This window comes from Bos mutus, chromosome 6 (genome assembly GCF_027580195.1).
Source record: "Bos mutus isolate GX-2022 chromosome 6, NWIPB_WYAK_1.1, whole genome shotgun sequence".
Classification (NCBI taxonomy): Eukaryota; Metazoa; Chordata; class Mammalia; order Artiodactyla; family Bovidae; genus Bos; species Bos mutus.
Window position 1 is genome coordinate 36,128,344 of NC_091622.1, and position 19,483 is coordinate 36,147,826.

General features: G+C 42.7%; 1 protein-coding gene across 5 annotated transcripts in view; it reads right to left on the reverse strand.

Moving 5' to 3' along the window:
• HERC3 (HECT and RLD domain containing E3 ubiquitin protein ligase 3) overlaps positions 1-19,483 on the reverse strand; it is a 198,234-nt gene that overhangs the window by 118,207 nt on the left and 60,544 nt on the right. For all 5 annotated transcript variants that reach the window (XM_070372155.1, XM_070372158.1, XM_070372153.1 and 2 more), the window contains exon 3: positions 12,871-13,136. In XM_070372155.1, coding sequence (XP_070228256.1) covers positions 12,871-13,096 — 226 coding nt within the window. In that variant the 5' untranslated portion in view covers positions 13,097-13,136. The remainder of the gene's footprint in view (positions 1-12,870; positions 13,137-19,483) is intronic.

A 19,483-nucleotide genomic window follows, 5' to 3' on the forward strand; every position in this document is an offset into this window, starting at 1 on the left:
GGTCAGGGGTCCTGCCCAGCGCTGGGTGAAATGAACTGACACTCTCCCCTCCATTCAACCTATGTCTGGTAATTGTGTGTGTGCATGTGACAGAGAGGGAGAGGGAGAGAGAGGAAGAGAGAAGAAAAGAGAGACAAAAGGGAGAGACAGAGGGGGAGGGGAAGAATGGAAAAGAAAGCAGAGGGAAAGAGAAATATCGCTCATTGCTCTGGTCCACCCCTTCCCACTCCTTATCACATTTTGTCAATTTAGATATATAAAAAGCAGCTATTGGGAATTCCCTGGCAGTGCAGTGGTTAGGAGTCTGTGCCTTCACTACTGAAGCCCCAACTTCAATCCTTGTTCAGGGAACTAAGATCCTACAAGTCATGCAGCATGGGAAAGAAAAAAAAAACAGCTATTTACAAAACCTGTATAAAACCTAAAGATGAATCCCCCTCCATTCGAAATGCTTTATAATGAATCAGAACAGTCAAGAAGAAAGAAGACAGGCACCTGCCAGTCTGAGCGATACCCTCAGTGACCAATGGGAAAGCGTGGAACAGAATGACGAGACACTGTTTATCATGAATGTCTCTGCATCGCATACACTAAAGGTGTCACCAAAGCGCTTCCGTTACTTTCAGGGAAGAATGAAAAATTGAAGGGTGGGTAAAACATTCAAGTCAACTCTTCTGTCCTTCATCCTTGAAATTCAGCGAATTTCTTTAAACACAAATCACTCTAATCTTTGTTGACCTAACCCTAGCAATCTCCCAGAGCTCACAGAGAGCATGGTAACATAACTAAATAATAAAACCCATGAAGCACTGCATACATTTAATAAATTCCCTACACTATGTGCCTACCACATGATGCTTAGCACTAAAATACATAGGTGAATAAGATACTAATTTTTCAGAAACACACAATTTCGCATCATATATCACATAATAAATACTACAGAGAAAGCCCTGCCTCATGATAGTAGCCATTTTTATTCTAAAAGCAGATGTGAAGGTGTTGAGTTCATAAAAGGAACTATAAATCATAACATGGAGCAAAACATAGACTTAATGGTTCAAAGAAACAAGTTTGCATGCACTATGAAATCACACACTATGTACTGCTTACTTGTCAGCCGCTGACCCCTCTTCGTTGCACCAGAACCCTCACGGCTACTGGGCCCTCCCCAGGCCTAGGCGATGAACCCTAAACCAATCAAATGATCCTCATTTCTCTTATCAGGCCTGGCCCATGAGACTAAAGATGATGTATGCTGGGGGTTCCTGAGAAAGATTTTCCCCACTGTGAAAGGCAACACAAGCAACTCCCCTCCCTGTCTGTCTCTGAACGCAGCTGTTTGGGGATGTGGTACCTAGAGCTGTGGCAGTCACCTTGTGACCATGAGGGGACAAGCCCAAGTATGATTAACGCAGTTAATGAAGATGGCAGAATAGCAAGGTGAGAAGCACCTTGATGCTTGGGTGGCTTGACGGTGTCAGTGTGCCCTTGCTCTAACCAACCCTGTACCTCTCTATAGACCTTTCTGGGTTTGAGATCAGAAATTTCACTCATTGTTTAGCCACATTTAGTTTAGTATTCTGCTACTTGCAGATAAAAGCATCCTGAGTGACAGAGGCCCATTAAAAAATAAGTAAAACAAGGACCAGATAAATTCAGACTCCAGGGTGATTGCTTCTTAGGCAACTGCAGAATGCAGAAAGAAAACCACTTACCTTTCTTCAGGTCATGGATATTCTTGTCCAAAGATTCACCTCCATCAAAGCTAACCGGAAGCCTAAAGTGACAGCCCACAAAATTCAACTGGGCTCAGTATCAATGGATTGCAGTCTATTTTCTGAAACTGTGGTAAGATCGTATCACCTGTCCACATGTTGGCAAACCACTTCAAGTCCTCTAGGAGCACCACTAAGTACCCCTGGTAGGCCACAATGTCCACAGTGGCCTCATTTGGTTCCCTCATCTTTGCAATTTTGAACCAGAATGCTGGAGGCAATGTAAACCATGGTGTAGAGATAAGATACATGTATATATCTCCACGTGTGGAAAAGCAGCTTTTACAGAGCTCCTGAATGTATCTAAGGTACTTTTCTTGGGACCAGTAAGGTAAAAGACACCAACCCCCCCCAACCAAAAAAAAAAAAAGAAAAAGAAAACAGACTGTCCTTTAAAAATCAAAATAAGTCTCTCTTAACATCCCTAACCTATATCACCTCCCTCCCCTGGATATATGTAGCATTTATTAGATCCTACAGAGTTAAGAGAACCTATAAAAATTATTAACAGTTACTTATTTATGTATAGAAGATCCAACAAGTCCATTCTAAAAGAGATCAGTCCTGGGTATTCTTTGGAAGGACTGATGCTAAAGCTGAAACTCCAATACTTTGGCCACCTCATTCAAAGAGTTGACTCATTGGAAAAGACTCTGATGCTGGGAGGGATTGGGGGAAGGAGGAAAAGGGGACGATGGAGGATGAGATGGGTGGATGGCATCACCAACTCGACGGACGTGAGTTTGAGTGAACTCCGGGAGTTGGTGATGGACAGAGAGGCCTGGCGTGCTACGATTCATGGGGTTGCAAAGAGTCAGACATAACTGAGGGACTGAACTGAACTGAACTGAAATGCTAAAGAATGTTCAAACTACAGCACAACTGCACTCATCTCACACGCTAGCAAAGTATGCTCAAAATTCTCCAAGTTAGGCTTCAAAAGTACATGAAGTGAGAACTTCCAGATGTTTAAGCTGGATTTAGAAAGGCAAAGGAACCAGAGATCAAACTGCCAACATTCGTTGGATCATTGTAAAAGCAAGAGAATTCCAGAAAAACATCTACTACTACTTCACTGACTACACTAAAGCCTTTGACCGTATGGATCACAACAAACTGTCGAACATTCTTCAAGAGATGGGAATACCAGACCACCTGACCTGCCTCCTGAGAAATCTGTATGCAGGTCAGGAAGCAACAGTTAGAACTGGACATGGAACAATGGACTAGTTCCACATTGGGAAACGAGTACATCAAGGCTGCATGTTGTCACCCTGCTTATTTAACTTATATGCAGAGTACATCATGTGAAATGCCAGGCTGGATGAAGCACAAGCTGGAATCAAGACTGCTGGGAGAAATATCAATAACCTCAGATATGCAGATGACACCACCCTCATGGCAGAAAACAAAGAGGAATCAAAGAGCCTCTTGATGAAAGTGAAAGAGGAAGAGTGAAAAAGCTGGCTTAAAACTCAACTTTCAAAAGACGAAGATCACGGCATCTGGTCCCATCACTTCATGGCAAATAGATGGGGAAACAATGGAAAGAGTGACAGACTTTATTTTCTTGGGCTTCAAAATCACTGCAGTTGGTGACTGCAGCCATGAAATTAAAAGATGCTTGCTCCTTGGAAGAAAAGCTATAACCAACCTAGACAGCATATTAAAAAGCAGAGATATTACTTTGCCAACAAAGGTCCATCTAGTCAAAGCTATGGTTTTTCCAGTATCCATGTATGGAAGTGAGAGTTGGACTATAAAGAAAGCTGAGCGCCAAAGAATTGATGCTTTTGAACTATGGTGTTGGAGAAGCCTCTTGAGAGTCCCTTGGACTGCAAGGAGATCCAACCAGTCCATCCAAAAGAAAACTAGTCCTGAATATTCACTGAAAGGACTGATGCCTAAGAATAAGCTCCAATACTTTGGACACCTGATGGGAAGAACAGACCCATTAGAAAAGACCCTAATGCTGGGAAAGACTGAAGACAGGAGGAGAAGGGGATGACAGAGAACGAGATGGCTGGATGGCATCACCGACTCAATGGACATGAATTTGAGCAGGCTCAGGGAGTTGGTGATGGACAGGGAAGCCTGGTGTGCTACAGTCCATGGGGTCATAAAGAGTAGGACACAACTGAGCAACTGAACTAAATTGAACATATACGTAATTAATTTATGAATTTGTTCATATGCTGGAATAGCAGGATCAAAAAATTTTTCTAATAGAATATGTTAAGACAAATTACTACTACCAGAAGTAATAATGTTGTTGTTGTTTAGTCACTAAGTCATGTCCAATTTTTGTAATCCCAGGGACACAGGAGCCTGGTGGGCTATAGTCCATGGGATTCCCCAGGTAAGAATACTGGAGTGGGTTGCCATTTTCTTCTCCAAGGGATCTTCCTGGCTCAGGGATCAAACCCACGTCTCTTGTGTTTCCTGCACTGGCAGGCAAATTCTTTACCACTGAGTCACCTGGGAGGCTAGCAGTAATAAGAGCTGCTGCTGCTGAGTCGCTTCAGTCGTGTCTGACTCTGTGTGACCCCAGAGACGGCAGCCCAACAGGCTCCCCCGTCCCTGGGACTCTCCAGGCAAGAACACTAGAGTGGATTGCCATTTCCTTCTCCAATGCATGAAAGGGAAAAGTGAAAGGGAAATCGCTCAGCCGTGTCCAACTCTTCGTGAACCCATGGACTGCAGCCCACCGGGCTCCTCCGTCCATGGGATTTTCCAGGCAAGAGTACTGGAGTGGGGTGCCATTGCCTTCTCCAAATAGCTAGGGCTAATTAAATGCTTACTTTCAGCCAGACATTATTCCAAACATCTGACTGATATACAGCTTACTAAATCCTTACAACAGTCCTAATAGGTAGACGTTATTAACTATGGAATGAGGTTCGTGACATTGTACAGGAAACAGAGATCAAGACCATTCCCATAGAAAAGAAATGCAAAAAAGCAAAATGGCTGTCTGGGGAGGCCTTACAAATAGCTGTGAAAAGAAGAGAAATGAAAAGCAAATGAGAAAAGGAAAGATATAAACATCTGAATGCAGAGTTCCAAAGAAGAGCAAGAAGAGATAAGAAAGCCTTCTTCAGCGATCAGTGCAAAGAAATAGAGGAAAACAACAGAATGGGAAAGACTAGAGATCTCTTCAAGAAAATCAGAGATACCAAGGGAACATTTCATGCAAAGATGAGCTCGATAAAGGACAGAAATGGTATGGACCTAACAGAAGCAGAAGATATTAAGAAGAGATAGCAAAGAATACACAGAAGAACTGTACAAAAAAGATCTTCATGACCCAGATAATCACGATGGTGTGATCACTGACCTAGAGCCAGACATCCTGGAATGTGAAGTCAAGTGGGCCTTAGAAAGCATCACTATGAACAAAGCTAGTGGAGGTGATGGAATTCCAGTTGAGCTATTCAAATTCTGAAAGATGATGCTGTTAAAGTGCTGCACTCAATATGCCAGCAAATCTGGAAAACTCAGCAGTGGCCACAGGACTGGAAAAGGTCAGTTTTCATTCCAATCCCAGAAAGGCAATGCCAAAGAATGCTCAAACTACCGCACAATTGCACTTATCTCACACGCTAGTAAAGTAATGCTCAAAATTCTCCAAGCCAGGCTTCAGCAATATGTGAACCGTGAACTTCCTAATGCTCAAGCTGGTTTTAGAAAAGGCAGAGGAACCAGAGATCAAATTGCCAACATCCGCTGGATCATAGAAAAAGCAAGAGAGTTCCGGAAAAACATCTATTTCTGCTTTATTGACTATGCCAAAGCCTTTGACTGTGTGGATGACAATCAACTGTGGAAAATTCTGAAAGAGATGGGAATACCAGACCACCTGATCTGCCTCTTGAGAAATCTGTATGCAGGTCAGGAAGCAACAGTTAGAACTGGACATGGAACAACAGACTGGTTCCAAATAGGAAAAGGAGTACGTCAAGGCTGTATATTGTCACCCTGTTTATTTAACTTATATGCAGACTACATCATGAGAAACGCTGGATTGGAAGAAACACAAGCTGGAATCAAGATTGCTGGGAGAAATATCAATAACCTCAGATATGCAGATGACACCACCCTTCTGGCAGAAAGTGAAGAGGAACTCAAAAGCCTCTTGATGAAAGTGAAAGTGGAGAGTGAAAAAGTTGGCTTAAAGCTCAACATTCAGAAAACGAAGATCATGGCATCCGGTCCCACCACTTCATGGGAAACAGATGGGGAAACAGTGGAAACAGTGGCAGACTTTATTTTTTGGGCTCCAAAATCACTACAGATGGTGACTGCAGCCATGAAATTAGAAGACGCTTACTCCTTGGAAGGAAAGTTATGACCAACCTAGATAGCATATTCAAAAACAGAGACATTACTTTGCCAACAAAGGTTCATCTAGTCAAGGCTATGGTTTTTCCTGTGGTCATGTATGGATGTGAGAGTTGGACTGTGAAGAAGGCTTAGCGCCGAAGAATTGATGCTTTTGAACTGTGGTGTTGGAGAAGACTCGAGAGTCCCTTGGACTGCAAGGAGATCCAACCAGTCCATTCTGAAGGAGATCAGCCCTGGGATTTCTTTGGAAGGAATGATGCTAAGGCTGAAACTCCAGTACTTTGGCCACCTCATGTGAAGAGTTGACTCATTGGAAAAGACTCTGATGCTGGGAGGGATTGGGGGCAGGAGGAGAAGGGGACGACGGAGGATGAGATGGCTGGATGGCATCACTGACTCGATGGACGTGAGTCTGAGTGAACTCCGGGAGTTGGTGATGGACAGGGAGGCCTGGCGTGCTGTGATTCATCGGGTCGCAAAGAGTCAGACACAACTGAGCGACTGATCTGATCTGATCTGATTAACATTATCCACACTTTACAACTAAGAAAACTGAGACACAAAGAGGTTAAGCAACTTTCTCAGAATCACACAGCCAGCGAGTTGATTCCAACCCATAGGTCACTCCAGAGTCCATGCTCTTATTCATTATATAGTCTGCATAGTTAGCTAACACTAAAATCACTCACATAACAACTTCAATTGCTCTGAGTTAGTTAGTAATTATGTATAATAGAAATTGAAAAACATATCTGAATAATTAGAGAAAAATTATTTTAAATCTGTAAGGATATGAGACCATATCCGTTGCAGAATTGCCACAGATTTCAACATTACATGCCATCAATGGGCATTTACTCAAAGATTGCAGTAGCTCCTAAATCACTGAAATACCAGCTGACTAGATATACCCCATCCAGACTGATAAATTTAGAACCATTTACCTATCCTTGATCAGTCCAGATCACAGATCACCAAGCCAGACAAGAGTTCATCAAGACTGCCAGACAAGGAAGTCATTATTACAACATAAACATTCAAGGGTGGACTTACTAAAATCACGAAACATCCCTGGAGCACTGACGCCATTACCAAAGGTGCCCTGTCTTTGGCACCTTGTAAAGCTCTTGTAAAGCTCACTCCTCCTGCAAGCTCACAAATCTGCAGTAAACTTGAACTTCATATGTGTGTTGGTGGAAAAAAATTCTTAGAAATCAGAATTCAGCACTGTTGGTGACCCGACTTAGACCTAACTCTCCACCACAATTCTAAATTTGACACGCTTGGGACCTCGATCACTCTCTTGGCACAAGATGAACTGCATTGTGAAGCCTTCACAGGAACACACCGTATTCCCACCTGGCCTATAAACTACCAAAAGGCAGCTGTGCACTGAGCATGTTGTGTCCTGGCAGTGTCTAGAACAAACGTGGGACCTGGTAGTCTAACCACTCCGTAAGTATCTGCTAACCCCATGACTTCATGAGAAGTAAGTAATTCGAGGAAATAAAGGAACAAAGAACAAGAGGTAAATTTCAAGGCAAAAATGTAACTTCCAATTATGTGTTCTTTTTCCCCAGATTATGATATCCAAAAAAGCACAAAAGCTTTTTTGTCAGCTGACAAACAGTCATCTAATGATTTTAAAGATGAAAAGGAACTGCTTCTCCGCACCTTTAATCAAAACACCTTGATCAGATGTGGTATTCAACCTGTAAATTAAAAATACAAGCTTCTTGGTGGCCAACTTATCTTTTTGTTTCTTTTTACAAGGACTAAGTGGAAATTAAATACAAACAAGAAAGACACCTTGGAAATAAAATTCTATTGGGCCTTCCCAAACAGCCTGAGGTTAAAAAGATGTCTGTGAACAAAATTCTAGGATTATTAAAACCAAACTGTTGGTACCCGACCATGACTCACAGTCAACTCTCTTTCCTCTTCTTTACATACACTTGAGATAATACTGACCTACTTTACAGGACTATCGTGAGAAGTATCAGCTTAAAAATACTCAGCATGTTGAGATGAAGAGAGCTTGTAGTATGTATACTTAACCACTTTTAAAATTGACATGAATTGAGACTTATGTCATGATGCAAACCACTGTGTTAATTACTTAAAAGTAAACTGCAAATATTTAGAACACAAACATTATCTCACATTGAAGAATATGCTCATTAATAAGTATATATTTTCTAAAACATTCAAAATGTCTTTCAAGAAAGTAGGCAGAGTACTTTAGACAGAAAAAAAAGTGACTTTTCATTAACCACACCAGGAAATAAAAAGTATTGACATTTGCTCCCAATCCCTAGGCCTCTGGACCAGAAAGCTGTCCACTCAGCTATGAAAGCAGTCAACAAATCAACAGACCCTACGGAGGTTGATAACTACCCTTCTCCTCCTCATCAGAGAGGGCTGTGCAGCCCCACTCCCAGCCCCAACCACCTGCAATTCCTAATGAGAAAGAGATGGGCTCCTAACAAGGGCAGAGTTGAGATCTGAATATTTGCTACAGCACCTTCTGCTTTTTATATCAGAGTTATGCCCACGGAAACACGTGTTTCAATATTACAAAGTCACCACAGGATTTCTTCTATTTCCTTTCAGCTCAGCTAGTTTGCTTTTCGGCAAAAGCTGATTAACATGACAGTTATTGCGTCCTTCAGACGCCCTAGAGCAACCTGATAAGCTGGTTCAAAGTGCTACTTCTCAGGGTTAGCAGCAACTACAGCTCTGGGAATTGAGGCTTTTGAGATGCTCTGCTTTATAAACCTCATTTATCAAACAGCGGGAGAGCTGTTACATATGGTGATGGGCATTACGGAAATACTCTGATTGAATACAAAATGTGAACTGGATTAAATTACCTACAAGGAAAGAAACTAAGGAGGAGGTAAAAGGAACCAGTCACAAGTATGAATCAAATACCGCTGCACAGAAGTGTTAGTCTGTTTATAATTAGTTACCCTTTGGGTTTGCTATGGAAAGGTTTCCTGGGATATCTATGCAGAATTTTTTAAATTTAACATAGGTTAAACTAAATAATTACATCTACCATAGTTTTTGCCTACTCAAGACAGAAGAAAGGTTAGAGGAGGTTTACATAAATTCAGACATCCCTGACAACACAAGGATTAGCTTATGCTAAAAATCCCAGTATGGGAAATCAGAGTATGTGCGGGAAAAGAACTGTCCCTTACAACATGGATGGGCGGGAATAAGAGAAGCACAGTAAAATAAGGCAAAATTTTTGAACATTTTTCTGTGGGCAACTAGTTTCTACTTTAATTTAGTAAAATACTTCAAGATTTGTTTAATGTTCAGTTACGGATTAATTACTTAAAAAATCATTTAGAAGAAAACTCATGTTCTGTTTGCTTGCTTTATTTAAAAAAACAAGGAGGCACACACATCTTCCCGTAACGTAGCTCTAAGTTGCGATGACTTCATGGACAAAAACATGAGAAAATTAGTAATCATCCTATGCTGTCCTAAGCACTGAAACTCCTTGATTTTGGGGAGGAGACAGGCTGATACCACAACGTGAGGGAGAGAATAAAGGAGAAAAAAGTCCTATGGGAGATGAGTACGCACCACAGTAATAAGCCTGACACTTATTTTTAAAAGTTGGACACTGAGTTTAGATGGGGCTTTGAGATCCTGCTGATAAAAAATGCTTCTGGGAAACGCAGGCCTCTACCTCTGGCCGAAGAACAAATGAATGAATCATGGACACACCCGAGCTAGAAGCCCAGGCCGTCTGACACACTGGGAAGACATCCGGACCTGCATAACCTGGAGTTCCAGTACTGGCGTGGCCTGGAAACACCCTCCCTGCGCCCGGCACAGAGACATAACTGACAGGTCACACAAGGGCCGCGTCAGGGAGCAAAGAAATCCGAGTACAAAGAAAGCACAGCAGCCTCAGAAGCAGCAAAAGCCACAGGAAACAATCCGATGTTCTCAAAGAGAGGGGGAAAAAAAAACTTTCAAACTGCTGTGGAGGGCTTTACGCCACTGCTCTGCTGACAAGGACAGGATTCCTCCTCCCCCTAAGAGTGAACTCAGGCGCCCTGCAACTTTGCCAGCTAGAGACAAAGTGGAGAAACTGGTGTCTCACGACTGGCAGCACAGACTCACGGCACACGTTCACCTGCAAGGGTTCTGTCCCTGTGCATCCCCAACAGCACCACCTTCTCCCACCTTTCCTGCCCCTCACTCTTTCTAACCCTTCCTACTGCTAAATCCTTTGAACTGGGTACTGATGCTGACCTGAAATCGCAGACCTGCCCGCTGCGCCCAGAAGCAGACTCTCTGGGGAGGTGGCCTTCTCGCAAGCTCCCTCCCAAAGATCGCAGGGGTGACTCAGGGACAGTGTTCCCGTGGGCCCGGCCAGCCCAGGCTTCCCGAAACAGGGCCCCTCTGTCACTGACGTCCCTTCCGTGCCTAGCAGCACCCCAGGTCATGGTTCTCAATAAACACATATAGGAAACAAGCTCATTCTCTTTTTCCCACTCCTTAAAAATAAACCCAACGGCACCCAGATTTAGAGCACACCTACCGAAGAAAAAATTAAAGAAAGGGAGGTGCCCACCCACAGAATCTTTCCATTCAAAGAGGCACTATTCTGCAGCTGCCTCAGAGTTTATAATTAACAGGCAAGCTTAACCAGCAACAGAAATTTCTGGAGTCCATTGTAATTTACACTAGAACCTGGCTTATTCCAAATTTGGATTACAAGCACGGGCTGGATTCCATGATTTAATCCGAAAGCTTTCTTGGCACACCTCTAGCTCAAGTCTCTCGCCATCACTTAGCCTAGCCTCCAGGGAGTGGGTGCAGGCCAAGCCAAGTCCAGGAAGACGCAGGCTGACCGCTCCCAGGTCGCCCACCAGCTTCCAGAGCCCCACCAGCCGCCCAGCGCCAGCCCCGGGGACTCTGGCCGGAGGGCTGGCTAGAAGAATGGCAGATGGCACTCAGGTGTATTCACCAGGGTGCCATCTGCAGACCTTTGCTATCGCTGGCCTGCAAGGGTTTCATTTCCTTTTTCAGCTGCCACCGCAGGTCCAATCCTCCAGCTCCAGCTCCTAGGACCAAGGAGGCAGTGAGGCACCTCTGAGTGCTGGTGGCCTGACAGAAGGCAGTCACAGAGAAAACAGACTAGAGGGGGTAGAGGAGACGGAGGGGACGGCAACCACACAGGCTAAAGTGGCTTTGGGGAGACTTCTTTATCATTAGAATCTACTTCATCAAGAGCCACAGAACGGTAGGAAGTCTCCTTTTAAAGGAAAAGAGCCTGGGCTCAGAAACAGAGTCAGAGAGAGGTAATGCCTCCTACATGAGGTGTGTCTGACTCCAGGGTTCACACTCACCATGGTGTCTCTGCAGGAGTTACTGGAAAGATCTCCTTCTGATCCCAAAACACGCCCTTCACAGGCTGGCCAGAGTGAGCACAAGTCCGTGCAGGTTCACTGGTACAAAGGGGGCCCAACGTATCTTTTAATGTATACGTGTGCTCAGCCATGCCCAACTCTTTGCGGCCCCATGGACTGTAGCCCACCAGGCTTCTCTGCCCATGGAATTTTCCAGGCAAGAATATTGGAGTGGTCTTAATATTCTCCTCCTCCAGGGAATCTTCCCAACCCAGAGATAAAGTGGGTCTTAAATGTAGACATTCCCCCACGAAGGAGCACGCCTTTGGGTTGGGACCGCCCATCAACCCCTCTGCAGGTGTTAGCTGTTAGATACTGGCTCTCACCTGGGAACAGGGTAAGCAGAGAAGCTTCATGTAAAACACAAGTTATTACAGGAAGAGTGGGGAAAGAGACCCGTTGTTTTTTTCCAATATGAAAAGTGTTTTTAAAAGTCAAAAACCTTGCCACCACCATAATAGCTATATATTATGATTCTGTATTATATTAATTGGTTAAACACATAATGATTAGGATTCATTAACTCAAATAATGAACCAGTAGCACTGTTAATTGAATTATTTCAGTGAACAACAGGATTTACTTCCATTTGAAAATACGTAGTTATCAGGTGGGCTGTACACATAAAGGTGTACATACGCATGGCCCATACTACAAACCCCTTCCCTGAACTCCCCTGAGTCCAGGGCCCACTGGTTAGGAACCCCTATGGAACGCTGGGTGTTGCTCCAGGTGGGCAGGCCTAGGGGTTGGAGGGTGGTTCTCAGGGAGGTTCTAATGAGGGAACCTGGAGGCAAAGAATGGGTTAAGAGCCCAGAAACCATGCTTCACACACTTCATAATTTATCCTTAAGACCAGCCTTGCAGCCGTTTAACCAAGGGTCAACAAAAAAATTAACAAATGTAAATTAATACTAACACTTGAACAGGGGAATTATAGAACATAGCCACTTTGCCATGGGAGGGAATAAATATGAAAAAAGAGAGAAGCAGTCACATCCTGATGCCAAACTGACTTTCCTAAAAGAACACAAAAGAGAAAAAGCACCTAGACTAAAAACACCAAGGCTCTTCTTTCATGAAGCTTTGGAATCTTGATTTGGATTGAACTAAAAAAGACAGCAAATAAGAAAACGGCACGTGCTATTGTGAAAAATACTACCAAGTCACAATTTAAGACCCTCCCTCACCATTTCTCACCAAAAGGAGAGCCTCCCTAAAAGGTCAACACTCGGTAAGAAAATCTTCAACCAGCTCCTCAGGTCCTCAGCCTGACTCCCCAGTCATCGAGGCCGACAAGGGCCACTTACCTGGCTTGTTTCCTTCCCTCTCGTGGCCCAGCTGCCCCTTGGTGTTCACACCGCACGTGTAAACTTCGCCATCCTCCAGCAGGAACACGGAGTGGTTTCCTCCACAGGCCACCTCCTTGACGCTTCTGTCGGATATAAATCCACACACCTGTGGCTCAGCCACAATGCCCTGCAGGTTAGGGCTGATCCCAGGTTGGCCCAGAGACCAATATCCCCAACATAGCATTGTTCTCGTTGTTCAGGAAGTCATGTAGCCTAGAAGAAAGCTTTAAAAAAAAAAAAAGGGATGGAGGATCAGAAAAAAGTCACTTTAAATAAACATCATCAATTTTAAAAAGCTTTCCCCTTAATAGTCTTCATATACCTTGGATCTCAAAATAAAACATATTAATATTGCTTCAGTAGTTATAGTAATAATGCTATTTTGTGTTTTGGTAAGAGTTTTTAAAATTTCTAAATAAATTCTGCTTTCTGTCAAGGAACAGTGAACACAGAATGTGGTTTTCGGATCACTGATGAAGAACTGAGTTCAGGTGACTTGCTGAAACAATCTATGCAGAGCACGATGGCAATACCTATTTTGAAATTACCCTCATGACTTCACCTTGCCCTTTCTTGTTGTACCTTTCCTTTGAGTTTTCTGGAGGAGGGTGGGGGAGGGTCTTTTTTTTTTTTTAATTAAGTTTGAACTAATTCCTTTATGTAGCCAATTGTTAGCTTGTAATAATTCACCACTCAAACATGAGCAATGAGAAAAAATATGTTATCTTCTCTGCCATTCCCTCTCACACATGCTTCAGGATGTGGGTCAAGCTTCATTTCCTACCTGAGAGCCTCTGGGGACCATTCCAGCCACAGTCAGCCTGCATTCCTCTGACACATTTACTATACTGCCTTGATGGACTCTTTCTCTATCTTTTACAACTGAACTCCTCAGCCAGATTTTAACTGCCTCAGGCACAGACCACATCACAACATATACCTCTCTGATTTAGCAGGTGTTCAACCTTTGGCTGATTATAGCTGATTACCCTCAACGTTTTGCTACCATTTAAAAATTCATGTTTCCCTTGTATATAAGCAAAAACAAAAGCTCATATCTCTCTCTCTACCAGTTTGCACCCACTAGGAGGGATATAGGGCTTCCCTGGTGATTCAGTGGTAAAGAATCCACCTGCAATGCAGGAGACTCGGGATTGATTCTTAGTTAGAGAAGATCCCCTGGAGGAGGAAATGGCAACCCACTCCAGTATTCTTGCCTGGGAAATCCCATGGACAGAGGAGCCTGGCAGGCTACAGTCCAAGGAGTCGTAAAAGAGTCAGACATGACTAACTTCTAAACAAACAACAACAGGAGGGCTATCATCAGAAAAGAACAGATAATAACAAATGCTGGTGAAGATGTGGATAAATTAGAACCCTCCTACATTGCTGGTAGGAATGTAAATGTAAAACAGTCTCAAAGTTCCTCAAAAGGCTAAACACAGTTACCTTCAGTTCAGTTCAGTCACGCAGTTGTGTCCGACTCTTTGCAACCCCATGAATCGCAGCACGCCAGGCCTCCCTGTTCATCACCAACTCCCGGAGTTCACTCAAACTCACATCCATCGAGTCGGTGATGCCATCCAGCCATCTCATCCTCTGTCATCCCCTTCTCCTCCTGTCCCCAACCCCTCCCAGCATCAGAGTCTTTTCCAATGAGTCAACTCTTTCCATGAGGTGGCCAAAGTATTGGAGTTTCAGCTTCAGCATCATTCCTTCCAAAGAACACCCAGGACTGAGCTTTAGAATGGACTGGTTGGATCTCCTTGCAGTCCAAGGGACTCTCAAGAGTATTCTCCAACACCACTTAGAATCCAATAATTTCACTCCGAGGTATATATACAAGAGAATTATAAACATATTTCCACAAAAAATTGGTACATGAATGCTCACAGCAGCACTGCTCATAGTACCAAAAGGTGAAAATAACAAAAATTCCCATCAATTGATGAAATGAAGTGTGAGGTTTCCAAACAACGGAATGTTATCTGACTACCTATATAATACTATATGACTGTTTGAACTCTTCAGGCTTTCCGGAAAGGCATAAAAAGGCCCAAAATAAAATATAAAACTGCATCTTAATTTACTGTCTTAATCAGGAAGCTCTCCTTCTGTTTTTTATTTCTGTGTAGAGACTAAAACTAAAATAAAATCTTAAACTTAAATATTATTCTTTGAGTTAAATGCAGTGATGGGAAAGATGGGAGGAGAGATAAAATGCAAACTAGGGAAGGAATGGGGATGGAGAGGAGGTAGGACAGACATTTTAAACGAGAAGCAAGATCATATAATCTAGTCATTAATTTAATTTTCCCAGTCTGCTCAGCTGCTGTATTTATACTAATTTCTTTCTTCATTTTTAATGTTTCATGAGTTTATCTTCTCTCTCCTACCAATAATTATATAAACAATCATAGTGCTGCCCATACCACAGTCACTGTGCTAATAAGCCTTTCATATCATTATCTCTTTTCATCTTAACTACTCTGCCCTAAGCACTATTTTTAGCTTCATTTTCAGATAAAGCAAGGCTCAGAGAGATTAAGAAGCATTCCCAAGGTCACAGAGCTGGAAGGAACAGAACCAGGCTATGAATCTAGGCCTGATGCTAATGTGCACACTCTTACCCACTGGGTTACACTGCCACCCAAGCAGATTTATATGTCGCCTAAAGAAGCAAGAACACGCACAAAAACATATGGAGTCAGTACACAACACAAGGTGTCTTAGAAACTTAAAAATAAAATTGCCCTCTGAGAGTGAAAGTACTCCTCATTGAGAGATACAGGATGAGATTAGGCAGCAGCAGCATTAACCCATCCCCTTAAGCAGCCAAGTACAATATGTCTAGAAATATGGTATCAAGAAGCATGACTGTACGTCTGTATATGCAAAGATCTATAAACAATGCTCACAGCAGCTTTACTCATATGAAACTAAAACTGCAACAACCCACATATCCATCAACAGACACTACTCATCAGTAAAATATAAAGGAACATTATGCATCAAATAAAAAGGGGATAGAGGCCATGGCTAAAAAGCAAAAGAGAAAGCTGCAACCCAAGATGGTGCAACCTTTCTGAAGAAGGAAGCTTTGCTCAAAATAAATTCCTCAAAGGTGTTATCGACTGCCCTTTTGTCTAATCTCTGTCTGTCTTTGAGAACCCCATAAACAGTATGACAAGGCAAAAAGAGAGGACACTGAAAGATGAACTCCCCAGGTCAGTAGGTGCCCAACATGCCACTGGATAACAGTGGAGAAATAACTCCAAAAAGAATGAAGAGACGGAGCCAAAGCAAAAACAACACCCAGATGTGGATGTGACTGGTGCTGGAAGTAAAGTCCGATGCTGTAAAGAACAATATTGCATAGGAACCTGGAATGTTAGGTCCATAAATCAAGGTAAATTGGAAGTGATCAAACAGGAGATGGCAAGAGTGAACATCGACATTTTAGGAATCAGCAAACTAAAATGGACTGGAACAGGTGAATTTACCTCAGATGACCATTATATCTACTACTGTGGGCAAGAATCCCTTAAAAGAAATGGAGTAGCTATCATAGTCAACAAAAAAGTCTGAAATTCAGTACTTGGATGCAATCTCAAAAACGGCAGAATTATATCTATTCATTTCCAAGGCAAACCATTCAATATCACAGTAATCCAAGTCTATGCTCCGACCAGTAACGCTGAAGAAGCTGAAGTTGAACGGTTCTATGAAGACCTACAGGACTTTCTAGGACTAACACCCAAAAAGATGTCCTTTTCATTATACGGAACTGGAATGCAAAAGTAGGAAGTCAAGAGATACCTGGAGTAAGAGGCAGATTTCACCTTGGAGTACAGAATGAAGCAGGGCAAAAGCTAACAGAGTTTTGCCAAGAGAACGCACTGGTCATAGCAAACACCCTCTTCCAATAACACAAGAGAAGACTCTACACATGGACATCACCAGATGGTCAATACTGAATTCAGATTCCTTATATTCTTTGCAGCCAAAGCTGGAGAAGCTACATACAGTAAGCAAAAACAAGACTGGGAGCTGACTGTGGCTCAGATCATGAACTCCTTATTGCCAAATTCAGACTTAAATTGAAGAAAGTAGGGAAAACCACTAGACCATTCAGGTCTGACCTAAATCAAATCCCTTACGATTATAGGGTGGAAGTGACAAATTGACTCAAGGGATTATATCTGATAGAGTGCCTGAAGCTCTATGGACAGATGTTCGTGACATTGTACAAGAGGCAGTGATAAAGACCATCCCCAAGAAAAAGAAATGCAAAAAAGCAAAATGGCTGTCTGAGGAGGCCTTACAAATAGCTGTGAAAAGAAGAGAAGCGAAAGCAAAGGAGAAAAGGAAAAATACACCCATTTGAATGCAGAGTTCCAAAGAATAGCAAGGAAAGATGAGAAAGCCTTCCTCAGTGATCAGTGCAAAGAAATAGAGGAAAACAATAGAATGGAAAAGACTAGAGATCTCTTTAAGAAAATTAGAGATACCAAGAGAATATTTCATGCAAACTAGGCACAATAAAGGACAGAAATGGTATGGACCTAACAGAAGCAGAAGATATTAAGAAGAGGTGGCAACAATACACAGAAGAAATATACAAAAAAGATCTTCATGATCCAGATAACCACGATGGTGTGATCACTCACCTAGAGCCAGACATCCTGGAATGTCAAGTCAAGTGGGCCTTAGGAAGCATCACTACAAAAAAGCTAGTGGAGGTGATGGAATTCCAGTTGAGCTATTTCACATCTTAAAAGATGATGCTGTCAAAGTGCTACACCCAATACACCAGCAAATCTGAAAAACTCAGCGGTGGCCACAGGACTGGAAAAGGTCAGTTTCATTCCAATGTCAAAGAAAGGCACTACCAAAGAATGTTCAAACTACCATACAATTGTAGTCATCTCACACGCTAGTAAAGTAATGCTCAAAATTCTCCAAGCCAGGCTTCAACAGTATGGAAAAGTGAACTTCAGATGTTCAAGCTGTATTAAGAAAAGGCAGAGGAACGAGAGATCAAATTGCCAACATCCGCTGGATCATCAAAAAAGCAAGACAGTTTCAGGAAAACATCTACTTCTCCTTTATTGAGTATGCCAAAGGCTTTGACTGTGTGGATCACCACAAACTGTGGAAAATTCTTAAAAGAGATGGGAATACCAGACCACCTGACCTGCCTCCTAAGAAATCTGTATGCAGGTCAAGAAGCAACAGTTAGAACTGGACATGGAACAACAGACTGGTTCCAAATTGGGAAAGGAATACGTCAAGGCTGTATATTGTCACCCTGCTTATTTAACTTATATGCAGAGTACATCATGAGAAACGCTGGGCTGGATGAAGCACAAGCTGGAATCAAGATTGCCGAGAGAAATATCAATAACCTCAGATATGCAGATGACACCACCCTTATGGCAGAAAGTGAAGAGGAACTAAAGAGCCTCTTGATGAAAGTTAAAGAGGAGAGTGAAAAAGTTGGCTAAAACTCAACATTTAAAAATGAAGATCATGGCATCCGTCCCATCACTTCATGGCAAATAGACGGAGAAACAATGGAAACAATGAGAGACTTTATTTTTGGGGCTCCAAAATCACTGCAGATGGTGACTGCAGCCATGAAATTAAAAGATGCTTGCTCCTTGGAAGAAAAGCTATGACTAACCTAGACAGCATATTAAAAAGCAGAGACATTACTTTGCCAACAAAGGTCCATCTAGTCAAAGCTATGGTGTTTCCAGTAGTTATGTATGGATGTGAGAGTTGGACCATAAAGAAAGCTGAGCACCAAAGAATTGATGCTTTTGAATTGTGGTGTTGGAGAAGACTCCTGAGAGTCCCTTGGACTGAAAGAGATCAAACCAGTCCATCCCAAAGGAAATCAGTCCTGAATATTTATTGGAAAGACTGATGCTGAAGCTGAAACTCCAATATTTTGGCCACCTGATGCCAAGAACTGACTCATTGGAAAAGACCCTGATGCTGGGAAATATTGAAGGCCGGAGGAGAAGGGGAGGACAGGGAATGAGATGGTTGGATGGCATCACCGACTCAATGGACATGAGTATGAGTAAGTTCCAGGAACTGGTGATGGACAGGGTAGCCTGACATGCTGCAGTCCATGGGGTCGCAAAGATTCGGGCACAACTGAGCAACTGAACTGAACTGAACTGTCTCTCTTTATCTGATAACAACCCTATGTCCTCCTGCACAGAGGTGAGCATGACCCTGGCCAAAACACTCAGAGAAGGCCAAAGATAATATATGTGATAGATGAGCTCTGTTCATGCATGAGTTCCAGTCCTGCTGCCTGTGAGTCAGGGCTAATTAAAAAAAAAAAAAAGAGGAAATTCACTGATCTGTACATGTGACCATTTAGGAAAGTGCTAAAGTAACATCTATAGTGCATAATGAAGCCACACAAGTGATAGAAAAGCAACTTAATCTGTAGATTTATGAGATGATGCCTGATCATAGAGTGCATTAGCAGCGTTGCAAGGCTGAAACCCAAAGAAATTTACCCAGCATTCAGGAAAATATTTTAAAAAAA